General features: G+C 46.0%; 2 protein-coding genes across 6 annotated transcripts in view; both read left to right on the forward strand.

The window, feature by feature from the left end:
* The window catches only part of NPHP1 (nephrocystin 1), a 19,682-nt gene extending 9,837 nt beyond the window's left edge, over positions 1-9,845 (forward strand). The window contains exons 13-21 of one of the 4 annotated variants that reach the window (XM_052679975.1): positions 481-591; positions 2,042-2,124; positions 2,735-2,811; positions 3,533-3,632; positions 4,041-4,153; positions 6,161-6,234; positions 6,607-6,651; positions 6,967-7,072; positions 9,402-9,418. In XM_052679975.1, the coding sequence (XP_052535935.1) occupies positions 481-591; positions 2,042-2,124; positions 2,735-2,811; positions 3,533-3,632; positions 4,041-4,153; positions 6,161-6,234; positions 6,607-6,651; positions 6,967-7,072; positions 9,402-9,403 (711 nt within the window). In that variant the 3' untranslated portion in view covers positions 9,404-9,418. Of the gene's footprint in view, positions 1-480; positions 592-2,041; positions 2,125-2,734; positions 2,812-3,532; positions 3,633-4,040; positions 4,154-6,160; positions 6,235-6,606; positions 6,652-6,966; positions 7,073-9,401 lie in introns of all 4 variants that reach the window. The other 3 variants (XM_052679951.1, XM_052679958.1, XM_052679969.1) reach the window with 3 other exon arrangements.
* A 1,229-nt stretch (positions 9,846-11,074) lies between these two features.
* On the forward strand, positions 11,075-14,058 carry MALL (mal, T cell differentiation protein like). 2 transcript variants are annotated; one of them, XM_052680047.1, is made up of 4 exons: positions 11,473-11,651; positions 12,732-12,899; positions 13,383-13,511; positions 13,842-14,058. In XM_052680047.1, the coding sequence occupies exons 1-4, from the start codon at positions 11,550-11,552 to the stop codon at positions 13,902-13,904; spliced, it is 462 nt and encodes a 153-aa protein (XP_052536007.1). In that variant the 5' UTR covers positions 11,473-11,549; the 3' UTR covers positions 13,905-14,058. The 2 variants fall into 2 exon arrangements, with proteins under 2 accessions (XP_052535999.1, XP_052536007.1); XM_052680039.1 differs by lacking the exon at positions 13,842-14,058 and having other exon boundaries at positions 11,075-11,651; positions 13,383-13,739.
* Positions 14,059-14,212: the final 154 nt, after the last annotated feature.

Consider the following 14,212-nt stretch of genomic DNA (forward strand, 5'->3'; position numbering starts at 1 on the left):
CACTGGTCAACTCTGACCTGTTGCCAGGTGCACACTACATGGTGTTCATTTGTTGCCTATGAGCTTTTGCTTTTCCTTTTTTTTTTCCTTTGAAAAGAGCACGTGCCCTGTCCCATATTTTGGGTGTTGTGCAAAGCTGCATTCACAGCCAAACTGTTTGTGTGTTTTACCTCAGTTGTTCCTGTGTTCTCAGAGAGAATTCACTGCTTTTTGACTTTGAAAGTTCTTTGATACCTTCTCAGCACAAAAATGTACCTTAGTAGCATAGCTGTGGTTAATGGCAGCGTAAAGAACAAATAGAGCAGTGGTTTCAACTGAAATTGGTTCCCTACTTCTTGTTTTCTTTTATGTGCAGTGGGGTTGGGTCTGGGATCTTATGTAAATGGGTGATGCGTTTAATTGCCTTTAGAAATCAGAGGTGACTGTTGGCTTTCTTTTTTTTTTAATATGTAAGTTATTATTTCTTCCCCCTCTGTAAAGGTAACAGGCATTTTGCCCAGCCTACTGGATGGTGACTGTTTCGTCAGGTCCAATTCCTTATCTTCAGACATTGGTTTACTATTTGAACTTGGCATCACTTACATTCGCAACGTAAGTGTACAAAGTAGCAGAATAAATCATTCCAAGCACGTTTATAAAGCAAATCAGCTGTCCTGTTTTCCATGGCAACCTGCAGCATCTCAACAGAGGACTGTGATACCCAAATGGAAGCTCAGGGGGGTTTTTTCTTGCTATTGCAAAATTGTCTGTATTTTGGCATCTGGAAAGAGGAGAGAGAGTTGGTTTTGAGAAAATTTAATTCTAGCCAGTGCTTAGAGAATAAAAGGCTTTCTGACTCCAGGACAGAAGTGTAGTTTTTCTTATGCTGAAATAGAAGACTTTCGTGTCATGTGATCACAAAGGACCAGTTCTCTTTTCACTCCTGTGCTATTGGTTTTTTGTGTGTGTAATTTGGAAACTAAAATGTTAACTGTTTAAATAGAACACTGGTCTCTGTAAGTGATACAGGTATATCCTCCTATCCTCCTAGGAGGTGCTTCTGAAAGTACAAGGGTTGGCGACACCATTTTTTCTCTAAGAACTAATAGGAAAGGGGATAGGGAACAGTACTGTTGGAAGGAAACAGTGCCTTTTTGGAAGAGGTCCTCTTCTAAAAGATCTCAGCTGCTTTGTCTACAAGATTGAGTCAAATTTTGCTGCCTCTTTTGAAACATCTGCATTTTCATGATTGCCACCATCTTCCTCGGATGAACTCAAGCAATTGTTGAGTGAAAGGGAAAATCCTTGCAATGATTGGGGTATTAGTGATGGGCAGAGTTCTGAGTAATTCTGAAAAAGAGAATTTACAGAAGAGGTACTGCTGTATTTTCTCCTTCATTAACACTTGTGTGAACCTGGGATGCAGATGTCCCTGTGGCAGCATGGAGGAAAGGGGCCGATAGCAAGCATGGTGGGAATGCAGAACTGTTGCATTGGAAGTAGAGTGTAAATGTGTAGGGAGCTGGATGGTGTGAGTGCTGGTGATGAACAACACGTTCAGTTCGTGGAGTCCTAACCAGAGATAATAGCCCCTCTTATGCACATTTGAATTATCAAGGTTATGTACAGTTGTCAGCTTCTGTTTGCAGAGTGATGTTAAACAAAGGACTGTGTGCAAGTTCCTACCTGTTAGGAGTGCTCTGGTGCTTTCTCTCTGTTTCATCTTATCAGAACATCTTAAAAAGAAGGAAACTGTCTGTGCCTTCACAGGCATTTATTCATTGGTATTTATTCAAGTTGAGATCCTGAAAGGTAAAATGTTACTCTCAGGGTCATGCAGCTGATTTGAGATAGAGCTGGAAATGGGTGGCTTGGCACACAGGATCTGCTCCATTTCCCACTGCTTGGTAGTGAAGCTTTCTAGTATTTGATATATGTAGGTTTTCCTTCAGTGTGCTTTTCTTGGCTTTATGTCAACGATCAGCTTCAGCACAGCTTTTCTGCTGAATGGTAGAAGGTCTGGTTCAACTGCTCAGGTTTACATTCCTCTTTTGTTTTGCAGTCAACAGGTGAACGACAAGAGCTAAGCTGTGGCTGGGCATTTCAGAAGCTTTTTTCTTCTGATGGAATGCCTGTTCCTTCCAAGTAAGTTAATGGTGTTTTCCATCTCTCTGTATGTATGCATATATATATATATTAGGTTAGGAGTCAAGTTCATATCTAATATGGGCAGGTATTGATATGGGCAGGTGTAAACCAATCTAATATGCAAGTATTAGCCTCTACAACTCTTCTAAATCTGGTCTCTAGTGTTTTCTGTTCCATTGAGCCAAACACAGTGTCTGCAGAGTGAAATGACGTGGTTACTTCAACATGGACTTACTCTTGACAAAACTGTGATTACATTATTATTAAACATTTAAAATCTTCTGCATCTAAAATTTGATGCTTCAGCAGTGATTCCTCAGAAACACTTGAATGAAACAGCTGATGCAGGGAAAATATTGGTATCATTGCTGCTGATTTCTTTTCAAATAATCAGCTAGTTTCACAATATGATACAAGTCTGAAATTTATCATCTGAGGTTTGGCTGCTTAGTAATGAGGTGTAGTCATTTCACATCAAATACCAGTCATAGCCTCAAGCACTGTCAGGTTTTTATTTGAGATAGCAGGTTTCTTTCTTTCTCAGAGAGCAGTTGTGCTGTGTCCCCATATCCACACGTTGTTTTACTGTGCTGCTCTTCCTTCACAGAATGTATGAGCTGCTATTGAATGGTGGTACCCCCTATGAGAGAGGTGTTGAGGTTGACCCATCACTATCAAGAAGAGGTATGGTTTCCCACCAACATTTCATAAGTAAAATGATATGTATCATACCTTTTTTATAACAGGCAGAGCTCAGCTGGGGCTGTTATGAGCATGCAGTCACCACAGCCTGGTATTGTTTAGTGTGTTCCTGTTTTGCATGAGGGAGAATTGGTTGTTAGTGCTAGCTGGATTCACAACCACCTGTCAGTGCCAACACCTCTGTAACTTCCATTATTTGTAGGCTGAGGATTATTTTTTGATGCAGGTTTTCAGTTACTTCTGTAATTGCACTGAACATGTGTTGGTTGTGGGGTGCTGCTACAAGATTCAGCAGAAACATTGATCTAAAGAGTTCCCAAGGCTTCCTGCTTTTTGCCTGTCTCGCAGCACCTGGTGTGAGAAGTGACAGGCAGTGCAGGTGATGCTGTGACCTGCAGCAGGGAACTGAGCCAGATGGAAAGAACTCACCAAAACAAGCCAGTGGCTGAAGGGAGTTTGAGCGAGCAAATGGAGGGGGACTCCTTAGCCCAGTGTGCCTTAAGTTAGGCTGAGTACTGATACAACTGAAAATGCAAAAAAAAACCCAAAATCCTTTCAATTCCTCCTGATTTTTAGCCCATCTTTAAACTATTACAATTCCACAAAAAAACCCATCTCTTAACAAATGTCAGTATTCATTCTTGTAATAGAATTCTTTGTGTTATTTCAAAATAGATAATTAACTGTGTATTTATTTCTCCAACAGGCAGTGGTGTTCTTCATCAGCTTATATCACTCAAGAAGCAGCCTGTTCTTGTAGTGAAACTGAGGTCATTAAGCACACAGTCAAAAGACATCCTGAAGTAAGTACCTGTGTGTGGTGCTGTAAAACGAGAACATAATTCAGCCTAGAATGGTCCCAGAGATGTATCTGCAGTGTTCTCCTTCCTTGCAACATAGGCTATGGAAAAATCTGAGCGCTGTCTCCCTGCATGTTACGTTCATTCTCTAAGGCTTAACGCTGCGCTGTTGAAAACAAGCAAAAAGCTTGCAATTAGAGGAGGCTGAAAATGGCAGCAGCAGAAGTCTGGCTGTTAGAGCTGTTAGAGCTGTGTCGGTGTGTGCCCTCCCAGGCTGGTGCTTCGTGGAGACGCCCATCTGAGCTGATGGCATCTGTGAACCTGTCGTTACTCTGATGTTCTGGAGAGCAGTGCTTTGCAGGAACGTTATGAATAAAAGTTTCATTAGCGTGTTCTTTATTTTCCCAACAGTTTGTTACCAGAAACGTTACTTGGCAGTATGTGCTACATCCATCTCTTGGTATTTTATCGGCAAATACTTGGTGATGCACTGCTGAGAGAGAGAATAAACATGCAGAGCGCAGGTAAGGATTGCACTGCTGTACAGAAGAACTCGGTCGTGGAGAGTGTTTAAAAAAGGACCAGATTCCCAAAGAGAAGCAGTCACTCCTGAGTCTTTCTTTTGTAAAATTAAGTGGGTCTGCAGGAGCAACTCTCACTGACACACACTGCTTTTACTGCTTCGTTTCCTGGTAGGGAAGAAGCCGACTGTCTGGCACTGTTAGGAAGCCATGCTCCCTCTGTCGAGGGTTTCGGTGTTTAAACTTTCTGTCCGCAGGTGCAGTGGGAACAAATTGAAAACTGTTGTCCCTGCTAACAAAAGGAAACAGCCTCTTGGTGTGTTTGCATTTCAAACTAGAAATATTTCAACTTGCATCCAACGCGTCGCCTTGTTTGGCACCAGTTCACACAGCAAGATGCAGAAACCACGAGAATAGTTTTGTTTTCTGTGAAATATGAGAAGTGTCTTCAGTGAAACTTAGCCCCCAAAAAGCCCACGTGGACAGGCAAAAGGTTATTTCTAAATCAGCAGTAAATAAAGATGAAGGGATTGTTTGGAAGATGAACATTTCCTTTGCACCACCCATGCAGTGAGAGATCAGATGTGCTGACAGATGTACTCATCCATTTCTAGCGAATGCGTGCTCCCGTGTTATAGGAAAGATTAAGCAGCTGTTTCTGTCACTGGGATGAAGTCATCCTCTCTTAATGCCTTTTATTGATTTAAGTATTTATTTTCTGGTCAATGCAGTGGGGAGAGATGGAAGTGGAAAAGCTCTGCTTGTAGAACTCTATCTTGTGCTGATTTTGAAAGTCTGTATGTTATTCCTTCCACACCAAAATTGTGATAGCTTACAGTCTTCTCTGTTACACACTCACACTTGAAATACAGAAAAAATTACATTTCTTAACTCTGCTGCTCATGACTTGGCAGTGGTACTGCAAAGTAATTTTCTTGTGCTTTCTCCTCTGTCTCTTTCGTGGGTTGGAACTACATGATCCTTGAGGTCCCTTCCAACCCGGGTGATTCTGTGATTCTTTCCCACATTGAATGATGTGTCCTCTGTTCCTATGGCAAATACATTTTAGCCTGCAGTCCATGTGATGCCATACTGAGGCACCTGAATTACAGGTTCACCTTTCAAAGATGCTCAGAACTAAACTGCCTTCCATGAACTTTCAGACAGCAAGTAGTCAAAGCATATACAAAAGTCAGGCCCTTGAATGATTGAGTGCTTTATTTATTAAACTCATCACTGAGAAAAAGAAGATGCTCAGTGTTTCAGGGCCAGCTAAGATCCATGCACCACAATTGCCTGACTTGAACTTTGTAACACAGGACAATACATCAGGCTGACGATCTCTGGAGTTCAATTGCTGCCATTTGGATTCAGTCTTGATTTGAAATGCTTTAAAGGCTTTACCCCCACGGTTCAGAAGTTGTTCAGGTTGCAGTTCTCTACTTTTCTGATGTTGTGAAGGCAAATTGATGCTCTTTCTTCAAAGTCAATCATACTTCTGAAATGGTTGGCTGTATTCTGCTGCGCTCTGACAAAGCAGTTGTCCAGGTATCCCCAACCTACATGCAACACAAGCCAGATGAAGGCAGAACAAAAGCATGTTTATTCATAACATCCAAACCAGGTGTCACAATTTCAGGTGTTGATAAAAAAGACAGGTGCAGCAGTGAGGAAAACACCCTACTCTAGCCTTGAGTTAAATTAGTAAGGGCTGTTACTTGCTGGCTTCTCCTAATAAACTGGCACTTGGTTTGGGTTTTTTTGTTGTTTTTTTCTTTCTTTCATGCACATCTGTTCTCTCCCTTGCTAACTGCATCTCAGCAGTTAGAGAGTTTGCTGTAGAAAGCTCTTGTGAGAACTCTTCAGTCTTTGCAGCTCTGGAGTACTATTACAGCTCATTTTCCCTCTGAAGAGTCTGGGGAGGGGGCTGTTTCTAGGCATAGCTGGTCTTCTGCCTTGAAAACCATCCGATTTCTTCTTTGCCTCCAATGTGTTTATTTTTTGTTTCAGAATTAATCTGTAATCCTATTTTAGCAACTTTTCCTCAACTCATGGATCAGCCAGACCTGATGGATGCACTGCGGGTATGTTTTCTGTATAGTGTTCAGTTACAAATGATGTGTCAGAATTCCCAGCTAGTTTCCATAATTTGAGCTTTTTAATTTACACTGTAAAAAGATAAATGGAAAAGCCAAGCAGCAAAGTTATAATTACTTCAAGTACATGCAGATCTCTTGTGCCTTCAACAGCAAGAGAACATCTGAGCACATCTGAAAAGGATGTAAGGCCTCAAAGTGATTGATGATTAGAACGTGAGGAAAGAAGGGCTGCAGCAAGGGCTTAAGCCACCATGGGGCTGCAGTAAAAGAGGGATTTCTGCAGGTAAAAGTGGAACTTTGCCAGATTTCCCCAGTCTCGATCTGATTTCCCATTGTGTATTTTACATCTCATTTCAGAGTGCTTGGGCGGACAGAGAAAGAACTTTGAAGAGATCAGAAAAGGTAGTACGTTACCGAGTGCCAGTTTTTTCCTTGACATACACCAAATCTGATACAAACTAGAAGCTTTCTTTCAGCATTGCTGCCAGAATTCTGTTCCTCTCGCCATAGATTTATTTAGAAAATGCAGAAAACTGGGAGGACTACGAAATTAATTTGTAACTTTTTGTCTTGGTGTTTGTAAATATAACTGTTAATGTGGAAGATGTCATAGGTTTGTGCTCAAAATGTGCCTCTCTTTCATGATGTGCTTGTAACGTTTGCCTGGTAAAAACTTTCCACTGGTGTAAAAGGGTACAAAACAATCTCCTTTGCCAGCCTCCCAGCTCTAGTCCTGCTCCAGTCTACCTGGAGGAAGGCCCCAAGTTCTGCAATCTCCCTGTGTTGAAGCAGAACAGCTTTTTCAAGGCCATTCATCCAAAATGTAAGCTGATCTGCTCAGAGAATTAGTAACTCCTCAGAATCCCAGAACCATCCAGTTTTACCTGATTTGTCATGTGCCACTCCTATGGCAGGATTGCTGCCTGGCACGACAGCTAGGTCTTGCTCCTTCTTGCGTGCTTTTATGACAGTCAGCTGCTAATCTTCTGCTGAGACATGAACTGTTCAGCTTCCCAGGGGCAGCAGAGAGGTTCCAATGCCAGTCGTATTGTTCATGATCCTAGCAGAGGTTCAATGGCAGGTGAGTTTTCGAGGAGGCAGTTTTCTGAGCCAGCAGTGTGCCCTTGCAACTTGGAAAGCAACTCGTATCCTGGGCTCCATCAGAGGAGGGGTGGCCAGCAGGGACAGGGAGGTGACTGAACCTCTCTGCTCTTGTGAGGCCCCACCTGCAGTACTGTGTCCAGGTATGGAGCCCCCAGTACAAGAAAGACAGAGATGTTGGAGAGGGTCCAGAGGAGGGCCAAGAAGATGATCAGGGGGCTGGAGCACCTCCCCTATGAAAGACAGGCTGAGGGAGCTGGGCTTGTTCAGCCTGGAGAAAAGAAGGCTGTGGGGTGACCTCATTGCAGCCTGCAGTACCTAAAGGGAGCCTACAAACAGGAGGGGAGTCAACTCTTTGAAAGGGTTGATAACTGCAGGACAAGGGGAAATGGTTTGAAGTTGAGGGAGGGAAGATTGAGGTTGGATGTCAGGGGGAAGTTCTTCACTATGAGAGTGGTGAGGTGCTGGAACAGCTGCCCAGAGAGGCTGTGATGCCCCGTCCATCCCTGGAGGTGCTCAAGGCCAGGTTGGATGGGGCCCTGGGCAGCCTGGGCTGCTGTGAGATGGGGAGGTTGGAGATTCATGATCCTTGAGGTCCCTTCCAACCCTGGCCATTCTGTGATTCTGTATTTCTTGCATAGAAGGCTATGTTCCCGTGTTTGGAAAAGGAGGCACCCAAATTTTGTCTGTTTGAAGTGATCAGTGCTTGATGAATTGACCAGGCTGATCCTTAGTTTCTAGGATTTGCAAACATGGCAGGGTATAATTGTCTCTACACAGAGTGCCCTGTCAGAATGTGAAATAACTACATAGAGAATGGCCCTACCTCCTGCTCAGACTCTTGTGGTGCGAGGAACAAAGGATTGTTCCATCTCTCTGCCAAGAGCACTGGAGGGACAGGTGGGATTTGGGCCTGTGAGGCAGAGAGGATGTGTGTCTCCCCCAGGGACAAGAGCAAACACACTCAATTTCTGCATGCAGGGCTCTGGAGAAGAGTCTTCTCCTCATACATTGGTGTTTTTAGGAAGAAATATAAATACCCCATGAGATAACTTTCTGTGGTGAGCGTTGGCAGTACAAGACTTCATGCAAAGCAATGAAAAAGTGCAAAGATCTCTTCTAGTTTTGCAAGAGCTTGAACCAAAATAATTCTGAAACCAGGAAGGTGTTGACATGTCTGTTAGAGGTCTCAGGGTTTCCACTGCCCCCAGCAAACTGACTTTCATTTCTAATGTGTGTGACTACAAACGTAGAGTAGGGAGAGATGAAGGCCATTAAGACTAGATGAATTAATTAAGATGAAGTCATTAAGACTAGATGAGTTAATACTAAGATAATAAGTATTAAAAAGGAAGAAAATGATTAGACTTTCCAGTGTGTTGTTTCCTCTGTTTGCCCAACCTAAATTAAGCATGCTTTACAAGGGACTATCCAAAGTTGAAGGCAGGACCAAAAGAAAGCTTGATAGTTCAGGCTGCTTCAACATAGGCAGCTCACCAGGGTGGAGGGAGAAGAGGGTTGCAGAAGGTTGAAATTTCTCTTTAAGTGATGAATTTTAGTATCAAACTATGCAGTAATGCTTCCTCAGGCGGAGTGCAGTAAGATTCTATCTGAAAATCAGGTGTGGGGATGTGGACAGGGATTTTAATGCACTGTGAAGCTTACGATGCCTTTGAATGGCTCGTTGGGAAGCACAGTCTGTATCTCCAGAGAACCCCCTGGCTGTGAAAACCACGGGGACTGGTCAGATCAGCATCACAAGGTTCCTCCTCAGCAGAGGTGGCAGCATCTGTGTGTTTGGCTGTGTACCACTGCACTGTGTTGGAGAGCAGTTGGAGTTGGAGATCAGCAGAGCTGATCCGCAGCTTACACAGTGTAGTTCTGTGCTGGGTTTGAGGCTCATCCAGCCTGACTGATGTTGAAGAAGGTCCGGCCTCCCAGGAACTGGGGGCTGATTGAATGTTTTTGTTTTGTTTTTCTTATGTAGGACTGCTTTACAGCACTGCATATTTTTGCATGGAAATGATGCCAAATGCTTTTCTTCTTTGCAGAGAGATCGAGAATTCCTGAAGTCTGTGTTCATCCTGGTGTACCACGACTCAGCCTTCCCTCTCCTCAGGTCCACTTTGCTCCCCAGCTACAAGTGGGCAGATGAGGAGTCCGAAGCATCTCGCTGGAGAGCGATTGCTGACTTTCTGAGAAAGAGCCGAGAGAACGGTGGTGCCCTTCAGTCTCTGCTGTCCTCAGAAAACACTCACACAGCCTTTGACATCTCTGAGCTGGCCTACGATTTCTTAGGAGAAACGAGGAAAAACAATCCCACAGTATGAATGGATTGGAGGGTAACAGTACAGATGAACTTTTACCAAAGAGAAATTGTGTGTACTATCTGTATTGCAAGAAACATTTTCACACATTAAAAATAAGATTTTTGAGGCAGGCAGGCATTGTTTCATTGGTTCAACTAAAATAAATTATATTACCTTTTCCTCTCTGCAGTGTCAGCCAAAGCTACGGCAGTCTGAACCTCCTGTAGCCACAGTTGTTCCGTGCTGAAGCAGAGCAAATGCCGTGGCAGCACTTCCTCACACAGCTTTCAGTTAAATTCCAATTTTGTTTTGACCAGAGTGAACAACAGACTGTTTCAGCACCCAAGTGGACTGGTAGCAGGCAAGGAAAACAGCCACGATCTTTAAGAATGCTGTGGAACAAGGTCAGGAAAAAAAGTAATCTCTTGTCCAATCAGCAGACGGCAGATTGCTCCTTATTTAGACTGTTTTACTGTTTTACTGTTTTCTGTTCTCACTCAGGAAAAGGTTGAGTTATTCACAGGAATGTGTGCCTGGCCCCACCCAGCACAAATCCATGGTGGTGAGAATTCAGGGAACGCTGCCATTCCCCTCTGCACGGCCAGGCCGTGGGTTAGCTCACTTTGTGCTGGCTTCTGAGTGCAGGCTGATGAGTTGCAGGGTATTTCTCATATGGACCAGGACGTTCAGGGCTGCTTTTCCCTGAGCGCTGTGTAACCACAGGTCCTGCGTGCTACGCAGTCCTGGTAGGAAGTTACTCATCTGTTTTCTCTTTTGTGCTGGAGTATCCGGATGTCTGCACGCTTTGTCCATGGTGATGGGCGCATTGCCACAGTGAGCGTTTACCAAGTCACACATGAATTTACATCCAAACTGATCTGAAATATTCTAAAATAAGGTCTTGCAATGATCGCAGCACTGTAGAGCCCAGGGCCAGTCCTCACTGTCAGCATTTGTAAACTGGAGCCTTTGGAAGTCCTACAAAACACATTCCCCTGGCCTAGGACAGGTTCAAATGATGTTCCTCATCATGGATTTGATTCTATTCTGCATTGCTCAGGAGCCTGGAAGCCAAATTCCGAGGGCTAAATTTGGCCCTTCTATTAGATACATATGATATAGCAGTAGGATATCATCCTCCTCTTGCTGCAGAGGATTGTCCAAGGTGGTGGACTCTTTCTGTCTACTCTGTGACATAGGCCAGAGATACCACCTTCAGGTTTTTATTCCTTTGGTTATTTCCTACACTTCTTGAGCGGGCGAGGCAGAACAAATAGTGCCTTCACTGAATCCAAAGCACAGCTACAAGGAGCTGGAAATCAAAGCTTTCTCTTAGTGGAAGTTCTGAGCAAACAAACTCTCCCATCTTTCACCAGTGCATTGAGCTGCCTGTAGAAAATGTTTGTCAAGGCCGTGGCAGGCTGTAAGCGTTCAAGGGCTGGATACGTCCATTGGGTGTGGGGGATTCTTGTGAACAACGAGCAGAAACCTGAGCAGAAAGGGGAGGAGGCAAAGAAAGTGGAAACGAAAATACTTCACACTTGAGCGAGTGCCAAGGACAAAATCGGACTGTAGGAAACATTTCTGCGTTAGTATGGCGTGGATTCTTTGTCGTTCCTCGTTCAATTGACCGTGTGCTGCTGCCAGTGGCAGTGCTGGCAGGTGCGGGAGCCCATCCCATCCCCGTGTCGACATCGGGGTGTATTAGGAGCTAAGTGGAGGGTTAGCGAGGACTCCTTAGACTGGAGGAAGCGGCGTGGTGCCAGTCTGGGCTGGTCTCTGCGATTACGTCCCCGCGGGTGTGTCAGCTAAAAGCCCCAGGGAGTGGTGCAGCACTGACACACGCGAGCCTAGCGGAGCCCGAGCGGCCACGGCGTCAGCTGGGGAGCGATGGCATCGGCATCTCCCACTGCAGCCACCTCGCAGTCCACCCTGCCCTCCGGACCGGTCGTCTTTAAAACCATCCCCTACGCCTTCATCCTGCCGGAGATAGTGAGTACCCTCAGCTTTGCTGAGCTCTGCCACCTGGGTAGCGACTCTAGGGAACGCTGGGGTTAACAATTTGGAGTAGCCCTTGAAGCATCCTGCAAGTAGCCTGAATGAAAAGTATCTTCTTTTCTTTTGATTTATTCTGAACACATAGAGGTAATTTTATTGGCTAAATTGTTCTCGGCGCACCATGAGGACCAGCTGAGCTGCAGCACCAGCACAGAGCCTGCACAGGGGGCTGCCAGCTAGCTAAGAGAGGCTGAAGAGTGTTGTGTGCCTGGGGAGCAGCAGCAGCTCTACTTAGCAAACAGAAATTGAGAATAGCTTATAATTAAAGGCATTTTGTTCTTTGGATTAAGTCTTCGTGAGGTCTATAGGCAAGCAGGCTTCTTGTACTGCATAAAATTGCATGCATTTTCAAATTGTGACCGAGTCCAGAGGGCATCCAGCCTGACAGGCTGCAGTAGCTGCAGCTGAACTTTGACACAGGGTCCAGCAGCTCATTGCCACGATGTGGTACCAGCAGCACACACCATCCACACATCGTAGGTGCTGTCAGCGTAAACCAAGGAGGCTGTCCAACACAGCTGGCGAGAGCTTATCGAAGCAGCCCTATGTGCTATATTCTGCTCAGTAATTACTTGAGGTGGAAATGGAGCAAGCAACTCATTCTGGGCTGCTGTGTGAAGTCAGGAGACGACTTCCTTGTGCTGTGATTTCAGGCCCAGGAGATTAATGTGCAGGCAGGGCTGGGCTGACATCAGTGGTTCACGTTTCCGAGATAAAAGTGTGCTTCTGGCTTCTTGCCGAAGCCCTCAGGGTGAGGCTTTTCCTTCTGTCAAACAAAGCAGCCATGACTTCCTTTTTGTAAGGAACATTGGGAGGTATTTCCCAAGAGCATTCACAGCAACTTGTGCCAGCTTGCGATGCTGCTGCTGGTCCAAGGATGCCCTGCATGGAGGCTGAGCTGCACTGCCCAAAGGTGAAGGCTGATCTGAGAAGGAGGTATGCAAGGATGCAGGGAGAAGAAAGGGATTTCCCCATCCTAAGCTCACTAGAAGTGCCTGTGTTTGTCGCCAACAGATCTGCGGGGCCTGGGTTTGGATCCTCGTTGCTGCTACCTCAGTCTCCTTCCCACTGCTGCAGGGATGGGTTATGTACGTGTCCCTCACCTCCTTCCTCATCTCCCTGTTGCTCCTCCTAAGTTACCTCTTCGGCTTTCACAAAAACAGCAACAACTGGAAAGTGCTGGTAAGGATGGGCTCAGAAATGGGCAGAGGTGGGTGGTAGCAGCAGCTGGAGATGTGTTGGCCAGCCCGTCTGCAAATAAGTGTCCCTTTCCTCACTGGGGAGACAGCGAAGCATTTCCTGGAAGTGCCTGGGGGAGGTTCTGCTATTCCACTTTATCGCATTCAGCCCCATTTGGAGCACAGAACAAAGGAGAAAAGCTCAGGATGCGACAGAAGCTGTTCCCATCTACATCCCCACCAACCTGTGAGCTTGTGGCAGGGCTCTGTTCTTTTCCAGCTGGAGATGGGTTCCCTTGGGTGGACGCAGGAGGGCTGAGCACGCTGTGAAGCAGCCAGGCAGTGCTTGGTTCCAGCCCCCGTCTGGGTGCGTGTCCTATCTGTACGCTCACGCACAGAGGCTGGACAGTAGCTCCTTGCCCCAAGGGTGAATGGCAGAAAGGAAGGCAGAGCGATTTTTGATCCACGGCACTCCGTTGTTTTGCAGGATAGTTTGTACCACGGTGCCACAGCCATTCTGTACATGAGCGCTGCTGTCTTGCAAGCCAACGCGACAATCAACTCGGAGTTCAGCTTCAGCTCACCACGCTACTACCAGCTCAACTGTGCGGCATCGGTGAGTCAGTCCAGAAGCACACCAGCAGCTTCTCCCGGGGAGAGCAGAAGCAAATATGACTTCCAAGGCAGCGACACTCCAACCCAAGCCTGTATCACCCAGCGGCCTCAGCTGCTTTTGTCCATCACACTGTGCAGCCAGCATAAGGGGGTTCTTGGGGCTCAGCAGCTCAGGGACATCCTGAGCAATGTGGGGGCTTTGCTTCTTCTGTGAGGCTGGAGGGAGCTCTTGGCCGAGTGGTTTCCCCAGACAGAGAACACTGTGAGACAGCAGAGTTGTAACCCTGTGGGGACTCTGCTGACTCCAGCTTTTGCTCCTCCTCTCCTGCAGTTCTTCGCCTTCATCACGACCTTCCTGTATATCCTTCATGCCTTCAGCAACTACTACCAGTGAGCCTGGTGGAGGTGGCACCAGCTTCACATCTTCAGGATGAGGGCGCTCCTAGAGCAAAGGCAGCAGTGGGCTCCCAGAGGTGTCCTGGCACCTCCACCGACCCCGGCGAGACGCGGTTGTTCTTTCAGTTCATTGAAAGAGGGTTTTTTGTACAGCGGTGTCGTGTCCTTGTGGTTTTGGGGTTGTTTGATGCTGGGGCCTGTGGGCTACAAGAGGGAAGGCTGCATGTGGGCTCCAACGTTCCACTGAGCCCAGGGGAGAAGTCAGACAGGGTTGGGAAGGGCAATCTCCCCTGGCAGCATCTCCTG

This window comes from Tympanuchus pallidicinctus, unplaced genomic scaffold (genome assembly GCF_026119805.1).
Source record: "Tympanuchus pallidicinctus isolate F22 unplaced genomic scaffold, pur_lepc_1.0 scaffold1, whole genome shotgun sequence".
Classification (NCBI taxonomy): Eukaryota; Metazoa; Chordata; class Aves; order Galliformes; family Phasianidae; genus Tympanuchus; species Tympanuchus pallidicinctus.

Coding starts and splice junctions, on each gene's coding strand:
- MALL (XM_052680039.1), top strand. CDS start 11,550: ATGGCATCGGCATCTCCCACTGCAGCCACCTCGCAGTCCACCCTGCCC. Junction 11,652..12,731: donor CCTTCATCCTGCCGGAGATA/GTGAGTACCCTC, acceptor TGTCGCCAACAG/ATCTGCGGGGCCTGGGTTTG. Junction 12,900..13,382: donor GCAACAACTGGAAAGTGCTG/GTAAGGATGGGC, acceptor GTTGTTTTGCAG/GATAGTTTGTACCACGGTGC.